The following is an 18,312-nucleotide window of genomic DNA, read 5'->3' as shown; positions in this document are numbered from 1 at the left end:
ACAAATATATTGTTACTTTAAAATATTGCAATGGAACAAATTCTAAACCAATTCGATTTATTCATCTAGTCACCAAAAAAAAAAAAATCGATTTATTCATCTAACTTATTCTAATTCTTTTAACAGCGATTAACTTTCTCCATTACCCTAGTTTTTTAAGTGGGACAAAATATATTTTAGATCTTAATGATTAAAACCAAAATACTCAGGAATTTTAATGTATTAATTATATAAAATAATTTACATAATTATATAATTATATTCATTATTTAAATGATTATTCATGCGACCAATATAAAAAATAATTATTTTTATTGATATACATCATTAAATATACGCGTAAAATTATTTTAAATTAATAAATTCACCGTCAAAAATAAATTTATAATAAATAAACAGTAAAAAAAAGTAAGATAAGATATGGAATATTTAAGAAAGTTCAAATTGCCACCTCACTGTTTTGCTATCAAATTCCAATGGCTTCCATTCAGTGCTCAGTTTCAGTTGCTTCAGTTCCCAAACTCTCCAACCTCAGCACCACCATTAGACCCTTTTCGGTTAACCTCATTCCACCAAACCCTAAACCAAAGTGTGTCTTTAGATGCAGAGCCTCCTCTCCAACGCTCGGAGATGCTGCAATGAGCGTCGACAATCTCCGGCGCTTTATTGACCTTAACATCGGAAATTGGAACGGCTCTTTCTATGTAACATTCTTCTTCATTATCAATCTTTTTTAACTTCCAACCAACCAGTTATGCTAAATTACTCTGTTTCTGTACATTTAATAATCTTTTACTTGATTCATTTCCGTAGCAATTTGATTCTTGTGGGAATTTGTTGCAACAACTGACTACCAAGCTTGCTGCCAGCTCTTACGGGGAGGATGAGCTTATGAGCCTCATTCAAACGTATGCAACCTTTTCTTTTGATTAAACCTTTTTTTTTTGTTTCTTTTGTTAAATTCCAAGGGAAATTACAACAAAACTAAGATGAATTTTGCTACTTTATTTGTATAAGGTTTATGATGATTTTCCTGGTGTTTGGGCTATATAACACTCGACACTCTTGTATTTATAAAATGTAACATTAACTATTAATGGATAGTTTAGATACAATACTCTATGAGTACTCTCTTATATACTGTTGTGTAATTTATTGCTGTTTTGTTATTTTTGATACAGCATGATGCTTCATAAGGAAAAATATTGTTAAGCTATGGTTAAATTAGTGAATATGAGAAATACTTCTTTATCAACGAGTTACTTAGGTGGAAGGTTAAGTTAGGTGACGTAATAACAAGGTATTCTGGAGTTTGAACATGGAATTAGTAAAATCTCTATGATCTTAATTTACTGTATTCTTCAATTTTTGAATAAAAACTTAAATAATTTGGTTATGTTTGTCCTTGCAGACTATATATTAAACAGCCATCATCCAGTACTTCAATTTGTGAAGACGACAATGACGATGAGACAGAATGGGGAGAATACAAAATCAAGGAAACCAATATGTTTACTGTTGATAAATATCAACAAGTGAGATTTTCTTCTAAAGCTGGAAATTCATAGCATAAACAACTTCTTTTCTGTTTTTGTTCTTTTGTTGTGAATGTGATCCCAATGCTTCTTTAAAATCTCCATTAAAATTAGTTTGCAGATAGGCTTCTTCCCATCAGAAAAAGCATATGCACTGCGGTATCAAACGGCTGGCATGCTGGAGGCCGTACTAAGGCAAGGAGTGCTTGGAGAAGATGACACCGGTGAAGAATCACCAAAGTAAGGGCTTCTTTCGGCTTTCTACATAACTTTATTCAGGGTACTATTGACATATCTATACATTAGTTGAAAGAAATCAAGGCTGCAGTAGGTAATTATAGTGATGGGACTTGCATTACATGTTAGTATATAGAATAGTGATTACTCAGAGACAGCTTTATAACATTTTGATAACATGCATTGATATCATCAGCTTATGCAAGATTTCGATTGATATGTAATGCAAAATGCAGTACAAATTTTTGTGGTTATTTAAGGAGCTTACGCTATGCTTTTACAAAATTAATTGAGGAATATCCATAGGCAAAGCAGATCCGAAACCAATTGTTTAACATCTGCTTTTAGATCTCTGTGTGTTAACTGATCTTGATGATAGTTTTTTCCACTTGATGAAGTTTTCCTGTTTATCTTACCCATTTAATCTAAAACATCCTAATATGCAAATAATTAGACTGCGAATGCTCTGCTGTTGTATATTTGTACTGATAACCATAAAAGAGTTTATTGTTTAGTGGTTGGACGCGTCTTTTCCAATATGCTCATGGACACATACATGCACATTAGTTTTGCTACCTTCATTAGACTTTTTTTACAAATATGGTGCAGAAATCTCAAGATTCCCTCGCGCCGACCTTCGGTTGTATGTGAGAATTGCCTGTATTCTCTAGAGAGAGATATGCGAGCAAGAGCGTTTCACATTTTGGAGCCAAAAGGCACTATAGACATGCTTATTGTCTTCCTAGAGGAAAGAAGTGATGGTTCTCCTCCTTTACTTGACTGCACTAAGGTGAAGTTAGTGGATTATGTGCAGCTTTTTGTTCTTTTTTGGTGTTATTTTTGCTGACATTGAGTATTTATTTACAAATAATATAGTTACTTATTTGTTTTTCCATTTTCATTCATTGCAGGATGGGAAGGATAAGTTTGTACCCTTTCTTGGTAAATGGAAAGGTCATTCTGTCACAAAACGAAGTGGTGTATATGGATCTACAATTGCTGAAGCCGATACAGTTGTGTTACATGAAATAGCCGACAATGGCCAACTTATTCAGGTATTTTGCATTTTGTTAACATGCTCCGTGCTATGATCTTGCTTTAAAAAGAAACATTATGATGACATCATAGTCCATTTGGAGATTGACTTTATATTGCTTTCTTCCATTTAGTGTCTCTTTGTTAATGAGATTTAATTGACATTTTCTTCTCTTTTCTCTACCACCTCAACCTTTTGGATCTATTGAGTAGTGTCTCCATGTCCCTTCTTTTTGACAGCACATAAATTGGCTTAAAAATTGTTTGGGACAGGGACAACTATAATTTGTTGTAAGAATAGTTTCCCTAATACTTGTTTTTGTTCTTGTTACCTGGGTATATCAGGATGTTACTTCAACATCTGAAGCGAAAGATGTTACCACCAATGTGCATTGGACCGGAACAATATCGGATAATTTGGTTACATTTGATGGTGGTTACCAAATGATATTGTTGCCAGGTGGCATGTACATGGGGTGCCCTTGTGACGTGGCGAAAAGTGTGGCGGAGTCAAAGTCTTTCCATTTAGAGTTCTGTTGGTTGGAGACACCTAACAAGAGGCAAAGATTGGTTCGCACTTATGATGTTCAAGGCTTGGCTGTCTCATCTACTTATTTTTCTGAGACTAAATTGTGAATGATTAATCTGCTTCACTTCTCTGTGCTTTTTATAGTTGATGATCATGAAGAGAAACCTATGTAATGTAATGCTAAAATTTGTTACCGTTGTATCTTTGATTCTTTGTGATAGGCTGATTAATGATTTAATTCAGATTTATTACTATGGGGAAGGAAATAATAGGGTAATTAACCTAAAAAAATGAAATGGAATTCAATATTATCTAAATGTCCTAAATCAAATAAGGTTATGTGCATGCCCTCATTTTATGTAAATCGAAGTTATTAAACTCGATTGAATTATTATTCCATGTTAACCTAATTGAGTATATTCATGTAAACTTCTAATAAATTGAGTTTAATAGCTTCAATTTATATAAAATAAAAATATGTACGAAATTTTATTTGATTTAGGACATTCAAGTAATACTAGATTCTATTTCATTTCTTTAGGTGAATTATCTGAAATAATAAAAGATTAATTTTGATATAAACAAGTTCTGTACTATGCATTTGGAATTTGAAAGTCTACTCTTTGTCCATGAAATTCTGAAAACTGAATTTTGTGTTAAAAATTTTGGATAAATATCTTTTAAATCAGAGAAGAATTGTAAAATAATAAAATAAAAAGTTAATCAACATTAAATTTGTAATTTCTGACGTGTGAATTCTATAATTTTGATTTATCAATTCTCTCAGTCTACGAGTTTGATAAAAAAGTTTTATAGTGTGTTAAATGAGGTCAATATTTTGTGAACGCTAAAACAGGTTTATGAATGCCTTCTTTACATCACAAACTCCTTTCCCTTCAATTGGTCAACATTCTAGTTTTACTTATGCTATTATCGTAGTTCTTTTGCTTAATTTTTCTTTTAGATTTAGGAACTTGGTGGTAGTTTTTCTAATTTGTTGGATAATTCTACTTTTTATTATGCCAAGGGCTCAAGTGATTTCTTTCTCAATTGATGAATATTATCTTTAATTAGAATCAAAATACAAATATTGATCAGGTAAAATAAGAACTGCAGCGGCCCTCTTTAAGAATTTGTTTGGAATACTACGAACTAGAATTTAGTAATTTATTCAATAGTTGATTTTTTATTTTAAAATAAATAAAAATGAATGATTTAAATTTTTTTAAAAATTTTAATTTCAATTTTTTATTTATAAATCAGATAAAAAAGTATTTGATTTTTAAATCAATTTTCACATTTCTCAAACTTAATATTTCGAATGTCAAAAATATCTTTATTTATAATTAATAAATAATTTTGTCAAAGATAAAATTATAAAAAGAAAAATTAACTCATATAAAAGTTATTCCAAACTAAAAAATTGAACTTCATTCTATTAATATATTAAAGTTATTTTAAATAAAAATATTTTCTTTAAAAGACAATAAAATTATTTTTTCGTATTAAAATGGTTCCAAACAAGCCATGAAAAAATAAATATACTTAACAAGGAGCGTTTAATGATGAGTTGTTTACTATTGGGGCAAGTAAAGCTAGAGTTTAAGGAATAAATGATACTGAGCCTTATGAAATTGTTAGGTGAAAACTCAGATGCAGTTAAGTTCATCTGAAGTTGATAACTAAAAGGCTAAGGTCCAGTTTGGCTAAATTTCTTAAATAAGTTCTTTTGAAAAACGAGCTTTAAAATATAAGGACTTTTATTAATAACAATTTTTAAATAAGTTATTTTGTATTTGGAAAGTTATTATAGAAGTCCTTATTTTAAAGTTGTGCATTAAATAGAAGTGATAAAATAGCTTTTGAAAATAGGAGAAGTCACATTTTTTAACTTCTTCAAAAACCCTTAAATAACTTTTTGAAAAGTTAAAAATTTATCTAAAAAATTTTACCAAACACCATTAATGTAACTTTTTATAAGTCAAAAGTAAAAAAAAAGTAGTTTATTGGTGTTTCCCAAATGGACCCTAAGTGCGGTTAGATAAAAATTAGAGCGAGACCTGCGCGAAGAGGTAGATTATTTATACTATATAGTGCATTTTTTAATAAATGTTATATTAGAAATATTTTACAAAACATTATTTTAAGATTTTGAATTTATTTATTTTAAAAAAATACATAAATTATTTATATTAGAGTTATACAAAATTGTATCTTCATTTTTTTTCATTTTTTGATTTGCATTAATTGCTACATTTTGTCTTTTCATGCATTTTTTTAATTTGTAAATAATTAAAAAATGAATAAGAATGAAAAATATATAAAAATATCTTAAATTAAGAAATTTTTGATAATTGGTATGAGAGATTAAAAAATAAAGAGTAATAGGAGTGTTAATATATATAAATTGTAGAATTTAAATATGTTGTAGAATCTAAATATTTGTAACTAAAATTTTTTATAATTATTATTATTATTATGACATTTTTAATGTATGTTTATTGTATTTAATTAAATAATAATAGATAAAAAATTTTTGTTTTAATTTTTTAAAAATATTTTACTAAATAATGATTGGTTGATTTCTATCTTTTGTCAAATCATTAAAATTGCTAATGTGACATCATTAGCAAAAAAAAGATGGCTTAAATTTATTGTAAAAAAAATTGGTATCAGCTTTTATAAATAAATAAATAGATTTATTAATTTAGTCAAATGAATCAAATTATTTAACTGCTTTCAACTATCTACTTCACATACTTGAATTTTCACCTTGCAACTAAGTATTGATCGCAACAAACGATACTTGAGAACCGTTAGATAAAAATTTAATCAAATTAATTAAATCATCTAATCGGTTTTCAGATATCAACTTCACCTGAATTGAGTTTTCACCTTTTTGGAATCTTCCCATTATGCACTTGTCGTCTGAATTCTACTTTGGTTTCAGAGTATAAGAACCAAGATGGTATAAAGAACATTTAACTGAGTGATAGAGAGATTCCATCGTTGATTTTGAATAAACAACCGGCGAATTGACTACTCATTCATCATTATTAATTATTAATTATTATTTTGAAAAACAATAAAAGAAGTAAGAACAATAAGAACAAGAAGCAGCATATTCCAATAAATACGCTATGACTCTCACATCACATTAGAACCAACACCAGCATCATTAAATTATAGCTTCAAACTCAAGTCTTGTAAGTTAATGAATCAGTATCCGCATAGGATCCAACACAAGACAATGAAAATGAAAATGGCTTCCACCATAATAGTTTTGGTGATCAACATTTTCACCAGCATGAAGGTGGCAGTTGCAGTGCCACCGATACCCACCACCTTAGACGGTCCGTTTGAGCCGGTGACTCGGCGGTTCGACTCGTCACTCAGAAAAGGCAGTGATGACTTGCCGATGACCAATCCAAGGCTCAGAAAGAACGTGACCTCGAATTTCCCGGAGCAGATTGCGCTTGCAATTTCTTCACCAACTTCCATGTGGATATCCTGGGTCACTGGTACTTTATCTATCTCATTCTCACCAATTCACATTTCTCAGTAGTAACATTTTGTTTCTAGGGTTTCGCTTTTTTGTGTTCTTGCTCCTTAGAATAGTGATTAGGGATAAGAATTATTATAGGAACGTTTTGTTTCTGAACTCTTATGTTATGATTATGATGGCTGAATCAGAGAAGAAAATTCATGGATAGGGTTAACTTAACTAGCTAGTTTAGTTATTAGTTTCTTAGAGTTAGCTTAATTTTCATGAATTTATACAGTCATCTAATCTAATCATGTAGTGTTACATTGTTAAGAGTGTGGATTCTTCTGACATCTATCTACATGTCTCATGTATGATCAAATTTGATAGGCTAAAACATAATAGTATAGTTTATCTTTGTCGCCGGTATCTAGATGCTATTATATGAAATTTGAACAATCCAATTCAAAGAAGTGTGGTTACTCCTCCCAACTCCCTACATAAGATTTTTCCAATCTCAAAGACTCGAAATCAATATTTCACTAGGATTGGGATGAGCTTGCCTACCACTCGACCAACTTCAACCTCGGTGTTGGTTATAGTCTATCTGAAATACTTTTTATATATTTTTTAATTTCTTTTATGATAATGTCATAATAAAGCATACACAAGGTAGTCAAAAGAGTCTCATTATAGACATGATACATAATAGGGCTCCATGACATCGTTTGATCCATGTAGCTCACCCTACCTAGTGATAAAGCTTTGTTGTTGTTGTTGTTGTTGTCGTCGTTATAATAGAACATAAAGTTGTTAATGGGATGGTTTTGCCCTTTTGGTTAAGGGGATGCACAGATTGGTCTTAATGTGACGCCAGTTGATCCTGCATCTGTTAAAAGTGAGGTGTGGTATGGTAAAGAGAGTGGCAAGTACACAAGTGTTGCGAAAGGTGATTCACTTGTTTATAACCAATTCTACCCCTTTGAAGGCCTTTGGAACTACACCTCTGGCATTATTCACCATGTCAAACTCAAAGGTACTTTTCAATTTCTTGCTGTTTTAATCTCATTACAATCTTCAATGGTTGATGATAGTGCTTGTTTGGTACCAAAACTATAGTCAATTATTGGATAGAACTTAGAAGTATTTACTTGTATAATGAACTAGTAGAAAGTATATTCCTTTTATAAGATTCTTTCAACTATGGTGTTCTGTTTGTATGGTCTATCAGAGTTGCTTCTTTATGTATTCTATGCATTCTGAAACATCTATTCTTCATGAATTTGGATCCTCTAAAGTAAGGAAGTTGGTAAAGCAGTAAAGTTGAAGGGTTAATCATCATTGATTTTGTAACTTCCATAAAATGTGTACCCCACTATCTTAATTTAAGAGTGATTAACTCCTCACTTTATCACTTTATCAACTTCCTCACCCTAGAGGATCTTGATCCATTCTTCATATATTATGCTTGTTCTAATGATATCTTCTATTCTATGTTTTGCGAATAAGAATATGAGTATTGAACACAAAACAGTACAATACTTACAAAATTATTCACAAATTTAAGAAGCTTAAGATAACAATATTTGGCGCAAATAGATACATATATGTGAGTAAAAGTGAAGTATTTTGCATCATATCATCTAGCATATCTCAATCCCATCATATGTTGGAACACATTTGAAGTAATATTTATGAGAACATGAAATGTTTTATGGTACTCATTTATGAAGATGCACAATATAATATTTTTGTGATGATCGTTGAATATGATAGCAAAAGGAATATTACAAGTGAACAAGTGCTATGAATCCAATGTGTTATTCAGTTTGCCAAAGTACTTCAAAGAAATTTCTTTCTTGCATAGGCCTTGAACCAGGAATCAGATACTATTACAAATGTGGGGATAGCTCTATTCCAGCTATGAGTCAAGAGCATGTTTTTGAGACTTTTCCGAGGCCTAGTCCAAACAATTATCCCAGCCGAATTGCAGTTATTGGAGATTTGGGCCTCACAAGCAATTCTAGCACAACTATTGATCACTTAACTTACAATGATCCTTCCATGATCGTAATGGTTGGAGACTTAACATATGCAAATCAGTACTTGACAACTGGTGGAAAAGGAGCTTCTTGTTATTCTTGCGCATTTCCGGATGCACCTATCAGAGAGACGTATCAGCCGCGGTGGGATGCATGGGGAAGGTAACCTACATGGCTACATTGATATTTTGAACTTATGCCCCGGAAACATAATATAATCTAGTCTTTAGGTTACCTACATTGATATTTTGAACTTATGCCCGGGAAACATAAGTATTCTAGTCTTTAGCTGAGCATACTAACAACTGTATGTTGAACAAAACAATAACCAAAGTAAATATCACTTTGCAGATTTAGCTGGATATGCAACTAGATTTTTCAATTTGAGAATGAGATAAATTTCTCCAACATAGAACTTAATTAGATTCTGATACACTTTAAATTTGGTTTTGCTAGTAAATTTGGTTTCGCTACACTGTACAGAAGCAAAAAATTTGTAAGCCAATTATTAAATTGCCTGTTTGATCTAAATCTGCATACAACAACTACTTGGTGCCTTATCCCAGTAGATGGAGTTGGCTACATAGATTAAACAACATCTTAGTGTTCTTTATAGATCATATATGTATTATGCTCAGGATGTATTATATACCTAATGATCCTAATATCCATATTCATTACCACTTTATTCCTTTCCTATTCTGCATCAATATGTTCCACTCTTTCACAGATACTAGTAAGCATTGACCATCCTTTGTATAGTAGCATAGCACTCAGATATCAGCTAATCCTTCTTCTCCTTGGTTGTTGTATATGCCTCACATTGTTGATAATGATATCCATCATGTGAAATACTTGATTTCCGAACTCCAAAGCATTTGTTAAAGGAAATTTCGGATTATGATTTATTCATTGCTTTTTAATACATCAGGTTTATGGAGCCTTTGACATCAAAAATTCCAATGATGGTTATTGAAGGGAATCATGAGATTGAACCACAAGTCGATGGCATCACATTCAAGTCATATTTGACAAGATTCGCAGTCCCTGCTGAAGAAAGTGGATCCAAAAGCAACTTGTATTATTCTTTTGATGCTGGGGGCATACACTTCATTATGCTGGGAGCATATGCTGATTATAATAGTACCGGTAATTGATAGGGTTAATTTTTTTTCCCTTTTTCCAAACCATTCAAGAAAAATAATTTATGTGTAGATACAACCTGTTATGTGTACTTGGATCTTCAATCTAGGTGCACAGTTTGCATGGCTGAAGCAAGATCTGCAAAGTCTCGACCGGAGTGTAACCCCTTGGCTTGTAGCTGCCTGGCATCCACCTTGGTATAATAGCTATGCCTCACACTATCAGGAATTCGAGTGTATGAGATTTGAAATGGAAGCACTTCTCTATCAATATGGTGTTGACATTGTTTTCTATGGTCATGTAAGTTAAAATTACTCTATTTTGTTGTCAATTGTAGAACATCAACTTATTAGTAATTTGATACCATTGTTTAAATATCCAAGATTTTTCTCCTTTTTTTTATATATTTATTTTTATTCTATTTTTTTGGTATCACTCATGTTTTAAGTAGTTGAATCTTTCAACTAATCATATAATGATCATATAAATCTGAATGGAATCCAAAATAATTAGTCATGGTTCTGATTGGGGAATTGGTTGCAGCACCACATTGTCACTTTGAGGGTCTGAATGAGTTCACTATCTGCATTTTAGGCAGCCAAATTTAGGTGAATAGTTTGAAAATCTTATAATATGATGCGTATACCTGTTTGAAGAGTAGTTGCAAACTTTATGCATATTTAATTTCAAATGAATATATGATGATCGATTAATTTTAACCCTGTTAGGAAATTAAGATATGTAATATCAGTTTTGATGCTTATTACATGTTCTCCACTGAAAAATGTTGAAGATGCAATATCTTTGGAAGTGATTTTTTACTTTTTATTTTTCCTCTTCAATTGAATTTTGTCCTTTTAGAAAGAATTATCTGGGATGGTGTTTTCTTAAATAAATTTGGATGTAGTTTTCTCCTATGATTTCAATAAAAGTGTTACATTTTTTCCATCACTCAGGTTCATGCTTATGAGAGGATGAATAGAGTTTACAATTACACATTGGATAAATGTGGACCTGTTTACATAATTGTTGGAGATGGTGGAAATATTGAGAAAGTAGATGTTGATCATGCTGATGACTCAGGAAAGTGTCCTTCACCTGGAGACAATATACCAGAAATCGGACCAGTTTGCCACTCGAATTTTTCCTCTGGTCCTGCCAAAGGGAACTTTTGTTGGAGCAAACAACCTGAATGGAGCGCATTTAGAGAAAGCAGTTTTGGACATGGGATTCTTGAGGTAAATTCTTTGATTTTAGATATTGTGAAATTTTCATTCTTGTTTTTCAAAATCTGATATTGGATAGTGTCACTTTAGGAGTTCCAATGATTTGTTTAATCAATAAAAAATTTTTACCCCAATCTCATGGAAATTTCAGTTCTAGCTAATGATGATGCTATAGCTTCAATTTGATAATTCTTAATTAGTACTATTTGCAATTCCTTTAATATTTATATTGTAGACCAGTCCTAAGGTTCAGCTAGCTTAATCAAGGGATTTAATGATTTTAGTATGTTGTCATAATGATGTTATTCTTGGAGTCTTATTTTTATGTGATGTGTCTATGTATTCAATTCTGAACAGCAACTATCTTCATGGGCATTTAGTTTATTCCTCCAATGTCACTATTGTTACTGATGCATCTTAAAGATATAAAGTACCAAAAAAATCTTTGCTATAAGAACTTCACCTTTTGTAATTATAATCTACAATTGGATTCACAATTTCACATTATTTTATGACAAAGTTAAAGTCCATTAACTCTCATGTAACATGGTATTTATTCTTTTCTCAAACATTTAACATTCATATTTTATTGCAGGTGGTGAATTCTACATATGCATTATGGACTTGGCACCGAAATCAAGATAGTTACAAAGAAGATGCAGTTGGTGACCAGATTTACATTGTTCGACAGCCTGAATTATGCTTGAAAGATTCAAAAGTATGTTCCATACTGAAGCTTTAGACCTTTTAAGATTATGTTTTCCCCCTGTATATGAAACTATATATGAGGATTTTATGCTTTCCTTTATCTACTAATCCATACTAAATGTCACTCCATCTGTTTCAATATATGACTGTTAAAACACAAAATACATAGTAAAGAAAGTAATAAACAGTGATGGGTTTGTACAACAGAAAGCATTACTAATTTTTGCCTCTGTGTAACCTGGTAGACAACTATTTTTCAAGCTTGAGTTGTAGCTTTATTTTTGGCGGGGACTTTAGTCCTAATTAATTAATTAAATAAATAAAACCTAATAACATGTTTATAATTGAAGTTACATTAATGGATAGTGAATGGAAATTAATTTAGTCAATCTTCTTTTGCATTTCTTAACAGTCACAATTGCCTACACATCAAACATCCTCTTTCTCGGCTGCTCCCAGCCGCCTCTCTCTGGTAAGCTACATCCATAATCTCCTACTTTTACTCTCTAAAGCTGCATTTTAATGATCAAAAGAGAATTGATATCTGAACCACCTGAATCTGATAACCCAGGATTATTTCTCTATTATATCACAAATCCTTGGAGTTTTCTTTATATTTGGTCTATATTCTCAGGTAAACCAGATATTGTTCCTCTTGTCTGTATCTCTCTGGTAGTATTTGCATCTCTCTTATGTCTTCAATAAAAGAGAAAAAAAATTATATGCAACAATTTTGTTTTGTACTAATTATAAAAAAAAATACTTGTTCTCTTTAGCTCCTGACTGTTTTACTTTTTTCTTTAAACCTCATTTTGAAGCTGGCTTGGAACTAAGATTTGGACAATCCCTCTTATAATTCTTGTTAGATAGCGGTAAGGATAAACTACACAATTATGTTTCACACTTTCAGCTTTCAATACATTTGCTAATTTTCCTAGTGTCATATCTGATTTTGGTTTTTTGAATGCAGGAAGAAAAGAATCATGTATAGAATCAATCAGATTAAATAGTTAAGGATTTTGAACATGGTTTTCAACCTATATGTAATTTCACTAATTTGTCACATAGATTGCTCTTTTTTCCTTTTCTCTTGTGGTGTAACATCAAGGTTATAGATTCATATTAACACAAGATCCAATTTGATAAAAATAATAAAATTTAATTCAAGGGAATATATATTGTGTGGTTGGTCAAGTGGTGGTTTCGATTTTCAAGCTATTTTATTTTGGAATTATTTCAATGAATCCAAAGAGATGCTGTTGGAAAGAATTTTATTAGACTCGGATAATCTTCTTTGGAGGAAAAAAATATCCAATTTTTTAAAATTATTTTGTCAAAAATTATAGTTTTGGGCCTAAAATTATTATTTTACTTTGAAAATATAGTTTTAAACCATGAGAATGTGGTCTAATGACAAGAAATAAAAATTAAAATTAAAAAAAAAAAGAGATAGAGAGACTATTCTGCCCCTTATCAATTATCATTAGAAGTTCCTTTGACCAGAAAGAGCAGTGTCTTGAGAAGCATCCAACGGTTAGTCTTCACGAAACTTGAGTGAACTATGTTCTGTAAATCGGTATGCAACTGAAGTGAAACTTTACATCATTGTGCACTTGAACTTAGCTTAGCAAATTCCAAAATTCATAATAAAACATAATTTACACCTCTGACTAGGAGCACCTAGTAACTAAAGTATAGTAATTAAATGTCCTCTCTAAGAATTAAGTCGCTTTCAGAAAGATTATGTAAATGATCATTTAAAAGAATGACTGTCAGTACATCAAAATTAAATACTTAAATAAAATTGATTAACTTGCAAGCTAATAATTTGTTTATTGGTTAATATATAGGTGAAGATGATATTTTGTTCTTAGTGAGACTTGCACATTCATCAATTTTATTGATTTTGCGCCATACAAGTTCTATGACAATATAATTCATCAATAATAATAATAATAATAAAGAAGTCCACTAGCAATTAGAAACATAATTATATTTCTTAAAAATTATTTTTAAACTGAAAATGTGGAAAGTGGGAGAGCATGCTTACTAATACAGTCAAGAGAGCTATCCATTATTTCTTGATTTGAATATTTTCAATTAAGAGCCACTGTCTGAAAGTTTGATTCAAATTTCCATTACAGCAGTTATAAGTGGATGATATATATTTTATCGATCAAATAATTGAATTATATTATAATAGTGAAAATCATGTATTCCAAAATCGGATATCAATTAATACGTAATTGAAAACCACTGAAACCATCAACACTATAGAAATAAAATTTCCAATAAAACTGAAATGCAACTAATCTTTTTTGTTACTGACTATATCTTTCAGTTCGATAGGCTAAGGATTAATCTGTTACAGGTCAATAAATTGTTATATACAAGGCAAGATTCAAACATCCGATACTCATCTAAGTGATGTGAGCAGACCACTCAATCGGCCCAAATTGGTTGAAATACAACCAAATTAAACCTATCAATTCTAGACAATAGTACTAGTCAAGGAAGAAATCCAAGATGAACATATATGCTGTTTGGAGAAAAGACAACATGATACAGACCTTATAAAAATCCATGGTTATGAAGGCTATGACACCCCCAAAATGTCTTTTATGTGAACCTTTTAAGGCTTTAACTAACAATCAAGCTATTCAATCTTCTTAAATAAACAACTTTGGCGTGGAGGGAACTCCACCCCATTTGTTTTTACACCTTTTCTTCATTTCTTTCTCCCTCAAATGCCAAACCAATCTCCATAATCAGCTAAGAAATTTATACACACTTTTCAAGTATCAGTGTATTCATTATATGGCTTCTACCACAAGTACAGAGCCTGTGATCAAATCATCTTCAGCTCCAATTCCTCTAGCTGCTTTGGATTATTCTAAGATTGATGTCATACTAAGATTTCTGTTGTTTGGTGCATCAGTGTCTGCTGTTGCTTCCATTGTCTCTAGTGATCAAACTGAGTTAGTGCTATTCCAAGGTGTGCCTGTGCCAAACCCTGCCAAGTTCAAATACTCACCAGCCCTTATGTAAGTTGTAGAATTTTTGTGTCCATTTTTTGTTGTTTGAATTTGAACATAGATAAATAAAGTTGAAAACATATGCTTTATGTACAAATTAACATTTTTCACCATGAAAGGTTTATTCAGATACTAAATAAGTGTTTGAATATATCAACTGCTTTGCATGCAGATATTTTGTTTCTGCATTCAGTGTTTCTGGATTGTATGGCCTCTTCACTACTATTGTATCAATCTCTGTTATCCAAAAGCCTCAATACAAATTGAAGTTCCTCCTCCACCTTCTCCTCTGTGATGCGGTAAATATCCAAATAACTCCTCTTCTCCTTTATTTTCACCTTGCTACTCATTTTCTCTGTGCTCTTACTTTTCATAATTCTAAGGACGAGTTATCCTCGCCACGAATTCAAAATGCTCTATATACACTAAAAATCAGCTATCAAATTAATCACTATGTATTGTGTATATTTATACATATTGATTTTTTACATAGTTTTTTAATTAAATAATTAGTCACCAGAATAATCAAATCTGTCATAGTAGAATAATCAAACCTTCAATAGACAAATTCTCAAACTTGTTTACAATAATAGTATAATAAAATTTCATGAGATGCCAAATACATACTTCTATAACTGATTGGTGGTTGATTTTTTATATACAAGTAACATGATTAATTTAGATTATAACACATTTGGTACCCTTGAATTTCATAAAACATAACACTTAACCCTGACCTTCCTTAACAAGATGAATGTCACAAGCACAAATAGAGGAGAGTTGTGATGAATTTTACCAAATCTTAGAAGATGTCACCATACTTTGCCCCTGCAAAACACAACAAATTAAGAGATACACTGTTTATTTACCATAATGACACTATGCAGCTTATACTGGGGATAGTAGCCTCAGCAACAGGAACAGCTGGAGGCATTGCATATCTTGGTTTGAAGGGAAACAGCCACGTCGGTTGGATCAAAGTTTGCAACGTGTATGACAAGTTCTGTAGGCATCTTGCCGGCTCCATAGCCACGGCTTTGTTCGGCAGCATTGTCGATGTCTTGCTCATATGGCTTTCAGCTTACACCCTTCACACTCATGTCCCCAAGTAGATCATTGAAGGGAAATATAGATCGTTCACCAATACATATGCACTCAACTCTCTTCCAGAGTCACATTGTTAAGACATTTAGCCAGTTGTGTTACTTTGTTTGTGAGTGTTGCTGCAGAGGTGCTTATTCAGTTGTACTTTGCATTCTATTTGTCCCTTGAATGATTTTGTATTTTGTGATAATAAAACTAAAACAATTTGGTGTCTCTAAAGAGAGATTCGTTATATTTATTTATACCATGATCAAGTTATTATACTATTAATGCTTCATAGAGATTATTTGGTTGAGTACGTTTTGTTGGAGTACTTTGTGTTTTGTTTCTTTAACTAGTACTATGCTCCATTTCGTTGTGTTAAGCCCTTTCTTTCTTTCTATATATATATATATATTATGCAACTATTTCATTCTGTAATAGTGCAGATTCTAAGAACTTTTATCAGTATCTCTTGGTCAAGACTCTTGAGTATTGGACATATAGCATACTTAGTTAGTTTCTAATGAAAAATTCCAAACCATGGTTTAGGCAAAAGCTTCTCACTTTTGAGTAACCAATTCTCAGTAGCAACTGCACATTCAAATTTATGATATGAGCATTAAATTAACATGCACACATCCCATTCAAATTACTAGAACTTTAGAAGATCAAACTTAGTATTAACAGGCAATTTATTAAAAAGGGGGATTAAACTCCTATGCAACTAGAGAATGAAGCCCATGAAATTTGAATTTCTTCAATAAAAAGCTTTAACTTGTAACTTCTATTACAGTGCCTATAGTTGAATGCATGCATTTATATAAACAAAATCGGTTACTTAACCATAGCCGCATTAAAATATTGTTTGCTCACCTAGTTCTTGACCAGCCATTCCCTCCCTTAGCACCCTTGCGAAAAACTCCTCCAATGTATCATTTCCATAGCTCGGCGTCTTCTCATCGCTATATTCTCCTGTCTCCGGATCCAAAATCAACATACTCTCGGCCGCATAGTACCTTCCAATTTTCCCAAACTCGGCTGCATCTTCCAGCGAAGGAAATACCTTAACCAGAAAGTCAAGAACACCAATGGCAAAGTCCATTATCCCTATTGGAACCTTCAAGAACTTAGGCTCCTTTCCCAAGAGCTTAAACAACATCTCCCCTTGCTCCAATGGAGTCAGTGCCTTCCCTGGCCCCCCAATTGGTAACACCCTGTTGATCTTGTCCTCACTCATCACACAATCCACAATGAAAGAGGCCAAATCCGGCTCGCTAATCGGCTTACAAGCGCATAATTTCCCGTCTCCAAACATCACATAAGGCTTCCCATCCTTCACCAACTCAACCTGACCACCCAAACTCTTAAAAAATGCAGTAGGCCTAACTATGCTATAAGTGAATCCACCCTCTTCAGCTTCCTTCATTAACTCTGCCTCGAATTTCAGCTTGGCGCGCTGGAACTCAAGGAGAGGCTTCTGCACACAAATTGCAGAAAGCAGCACAAAATGTGAAGCACCAAATTTCTTACCAGCAACAAGGCTATTCCTTGTTGCCTCATAATCAATCTTCCATGAATCCTTCACTCCACCACTCCTACTTGCAAGGCATGACACAACAACATCAAATGAAAACCCTAAATTTTTCAGAGATTCCTCAAAAGTATTCAAATTGGTAACATCTGAGAAGCACACATTGGCACCTCTTAACTGAGCCAAGGTCTCATCTTTGTCATTTTTGCCCCTAATTCCACTCCTCTCCCTAGCAATAGCCACAACATTAAAACCCCTTCTTACCAATTCTTTCACCACAAATTTTCCAATATACCCAGTTGATCCCACCACCAAAACATTAACATCTTTGGGACTCTTGTCCCTAAATGAGGATTGGGTGGCCTCAACAGCTTGAGATTGTGTCAGAGAAGCATAAAGTTTGAATCTTTGATTGCTAAATTTGATGGGTTTAAAGGATTTTGTTGAAGGAGTAGTTGAGCTTATCCGGAATAGCTTAAAGCATTGAGAAGGCTCTGAAGAGAAGTTTATGAAAAGGTTTTGATGCTTTGGTGAATGGAGTGTGATCAAGTTGGAAGAGAAACAAAGGGACATTTTTAGGCAGGGATGAAGAAACTATGAATGAGTGTTGCATATGGTAAGAGACTCAGAAGAATTAGATTGACAAGTAGGAAAAACAAGAACAAATGTGAAGTGGGATGGAGGGAATTTGAGGTGGAGAATGATTGAATGAAGCAGAGTG

General features: G+C 32.2%; 4 protein-coding genes across 6 annotated transcripts; 3 read left to right on the top strand and 1 right to left on the bottom strand.

Annotated features, from left to right (window-relative positions):
* The first annotated feature begins 461 nt into the window (after nucleotides 1–461).
* Nucleotides 462–3,537, top strand: LOC107471255 (uncharacterized). The gene is made up of 7 exons (XM_016090708.3): nucleotides 462–704; nucleotides 814–908; nucleotides 1,412–1,535; nucleotides 1,657–1,775; nucleotides 2,382–2,562; nucleotides 2,684–2,827; nucleotides 3,153–3,537. Exons 1-7 carry the CDS (start codon nucleotides 477–479, stop codon nucleotides 3,441–3,443), a joined length of 1,182 nt encoding a protein of 393 aa, XP_015946194.1. The 5' UTR covers nucleotides 462–476; the 3' UTR covers nucleotides 3,444–3,537.
* A 2,886-nt stretch (nucleotides 3,538–6,423) lies between these two features.
* Nucleotides 6,424–13,102, top strand: LOC107471189 (purple acid phosphatase 23). 3 transcript variants are annotated; one of them, XM_021133808.2, is made up of 11 exons: nucleotides 6,424–6,857; nucleotides 7,665–7,856; nucleotides 8,688–9,024; nucleotides 9,794–10,011; nucleotides 10,115–10,305; nucleotides 10,962–11,243; nucleotides 11,827–11,949; nucleotides 12,352–12,411; nucleotides 12,511–12,573; nucleotides 12,758–12,811; nucleotides 12,910–13,102. In XM_021133808.2, exons 1-10 carry the CDS (start codon nucleotides 6,551–6,553, stop codon nucleotides 12,770–12,772), a joined length of 1,788 nt encoding a protein of 595 aa, XP_020989467.1. In that variant the 5' UTR covers nucleotides 6,424–6,550; the 3' UTR covers nucleotides 12,773–12,811; nucleotides 12,910–13,102. The 3 variants fall into 3 exon arrangements, with proteins under 3 accessions (XP_020989467.1, XP_020989468.1, XP_052111158.1); XM_021133809.2 differs by lacking the exon at nucleotides 12,511–12,573 and having other exon boundaries at nucleotides 6,428–6,857; XM_052255198.1 differs by lacking the exons at nucleotides 12,511–12,573; nucleotides 12,910–13,102 and having other exon boundaries at nucleotides 6,428–6,857; nucleotides 12,758–12,812.
* Nucleotides 13,103–14,557: 1,455 nt separating this feature from the next.
* On the top strand, nucleotides 14,558–16,376 carry LOC107471191 (CASP-like protein 1D2). Its single transcript, XM_016090634.3, has 3 exons — nucleotides 14,558–14,983; nucleotides 15,147–15,273; nucleotides 15,862–16,376. Exons 1-3 carry the CDS (start codon nucleotides 14,757–14,759, stop codon nucleotides 16,084–16,086), a joined length of 579 nt encoding a protein of 192 aa, XP_015946120.1. The 5' UTR covers nucleotides 14,558–14,756; the 3' UTR covers nucleotides 16,087–16,376.
* A 416-nt stretch (nucleotides 16,377–16,792) lies between these two features.
* On the bottom strand, nucleotides 16,793–18,312 carry LOC107471190 (divinyl chlorophyllide a 8-vinyl-reductase, chloroplastic). The gene has a single exon (XM_016090633.3). It carries the CDS (start codon nucleotides 18,162–18,164, stop codon nucleotides 16,914–16,916), a length of 1,251 nt encoding a protein of 416 aa, XP_015946119.1. The 5' UTR covers nucleotides 18,165–18,312; the 3' UTR covers nucleotides 16,793–16,913.

Source organism: Arachis duranensis, chromosome 10, assembly GCF_000817695.3.
Source record: "Arachis duranensis cultivar V14167 chromosome 10, aradu.V14167.gnm2.J7QH, whole genome shotgun sequence".
NCBI classification, from domain to species: domain Eukaryota; kingdom Viridiplantae; phylum Streptophyta; class Magnoliopsida; order Fabales; family Fabaceae; genus Arachis; species Arachis duranensis.
This window is presented reverse-complemented; position numbering and strand designations above follow the sequence as displayed.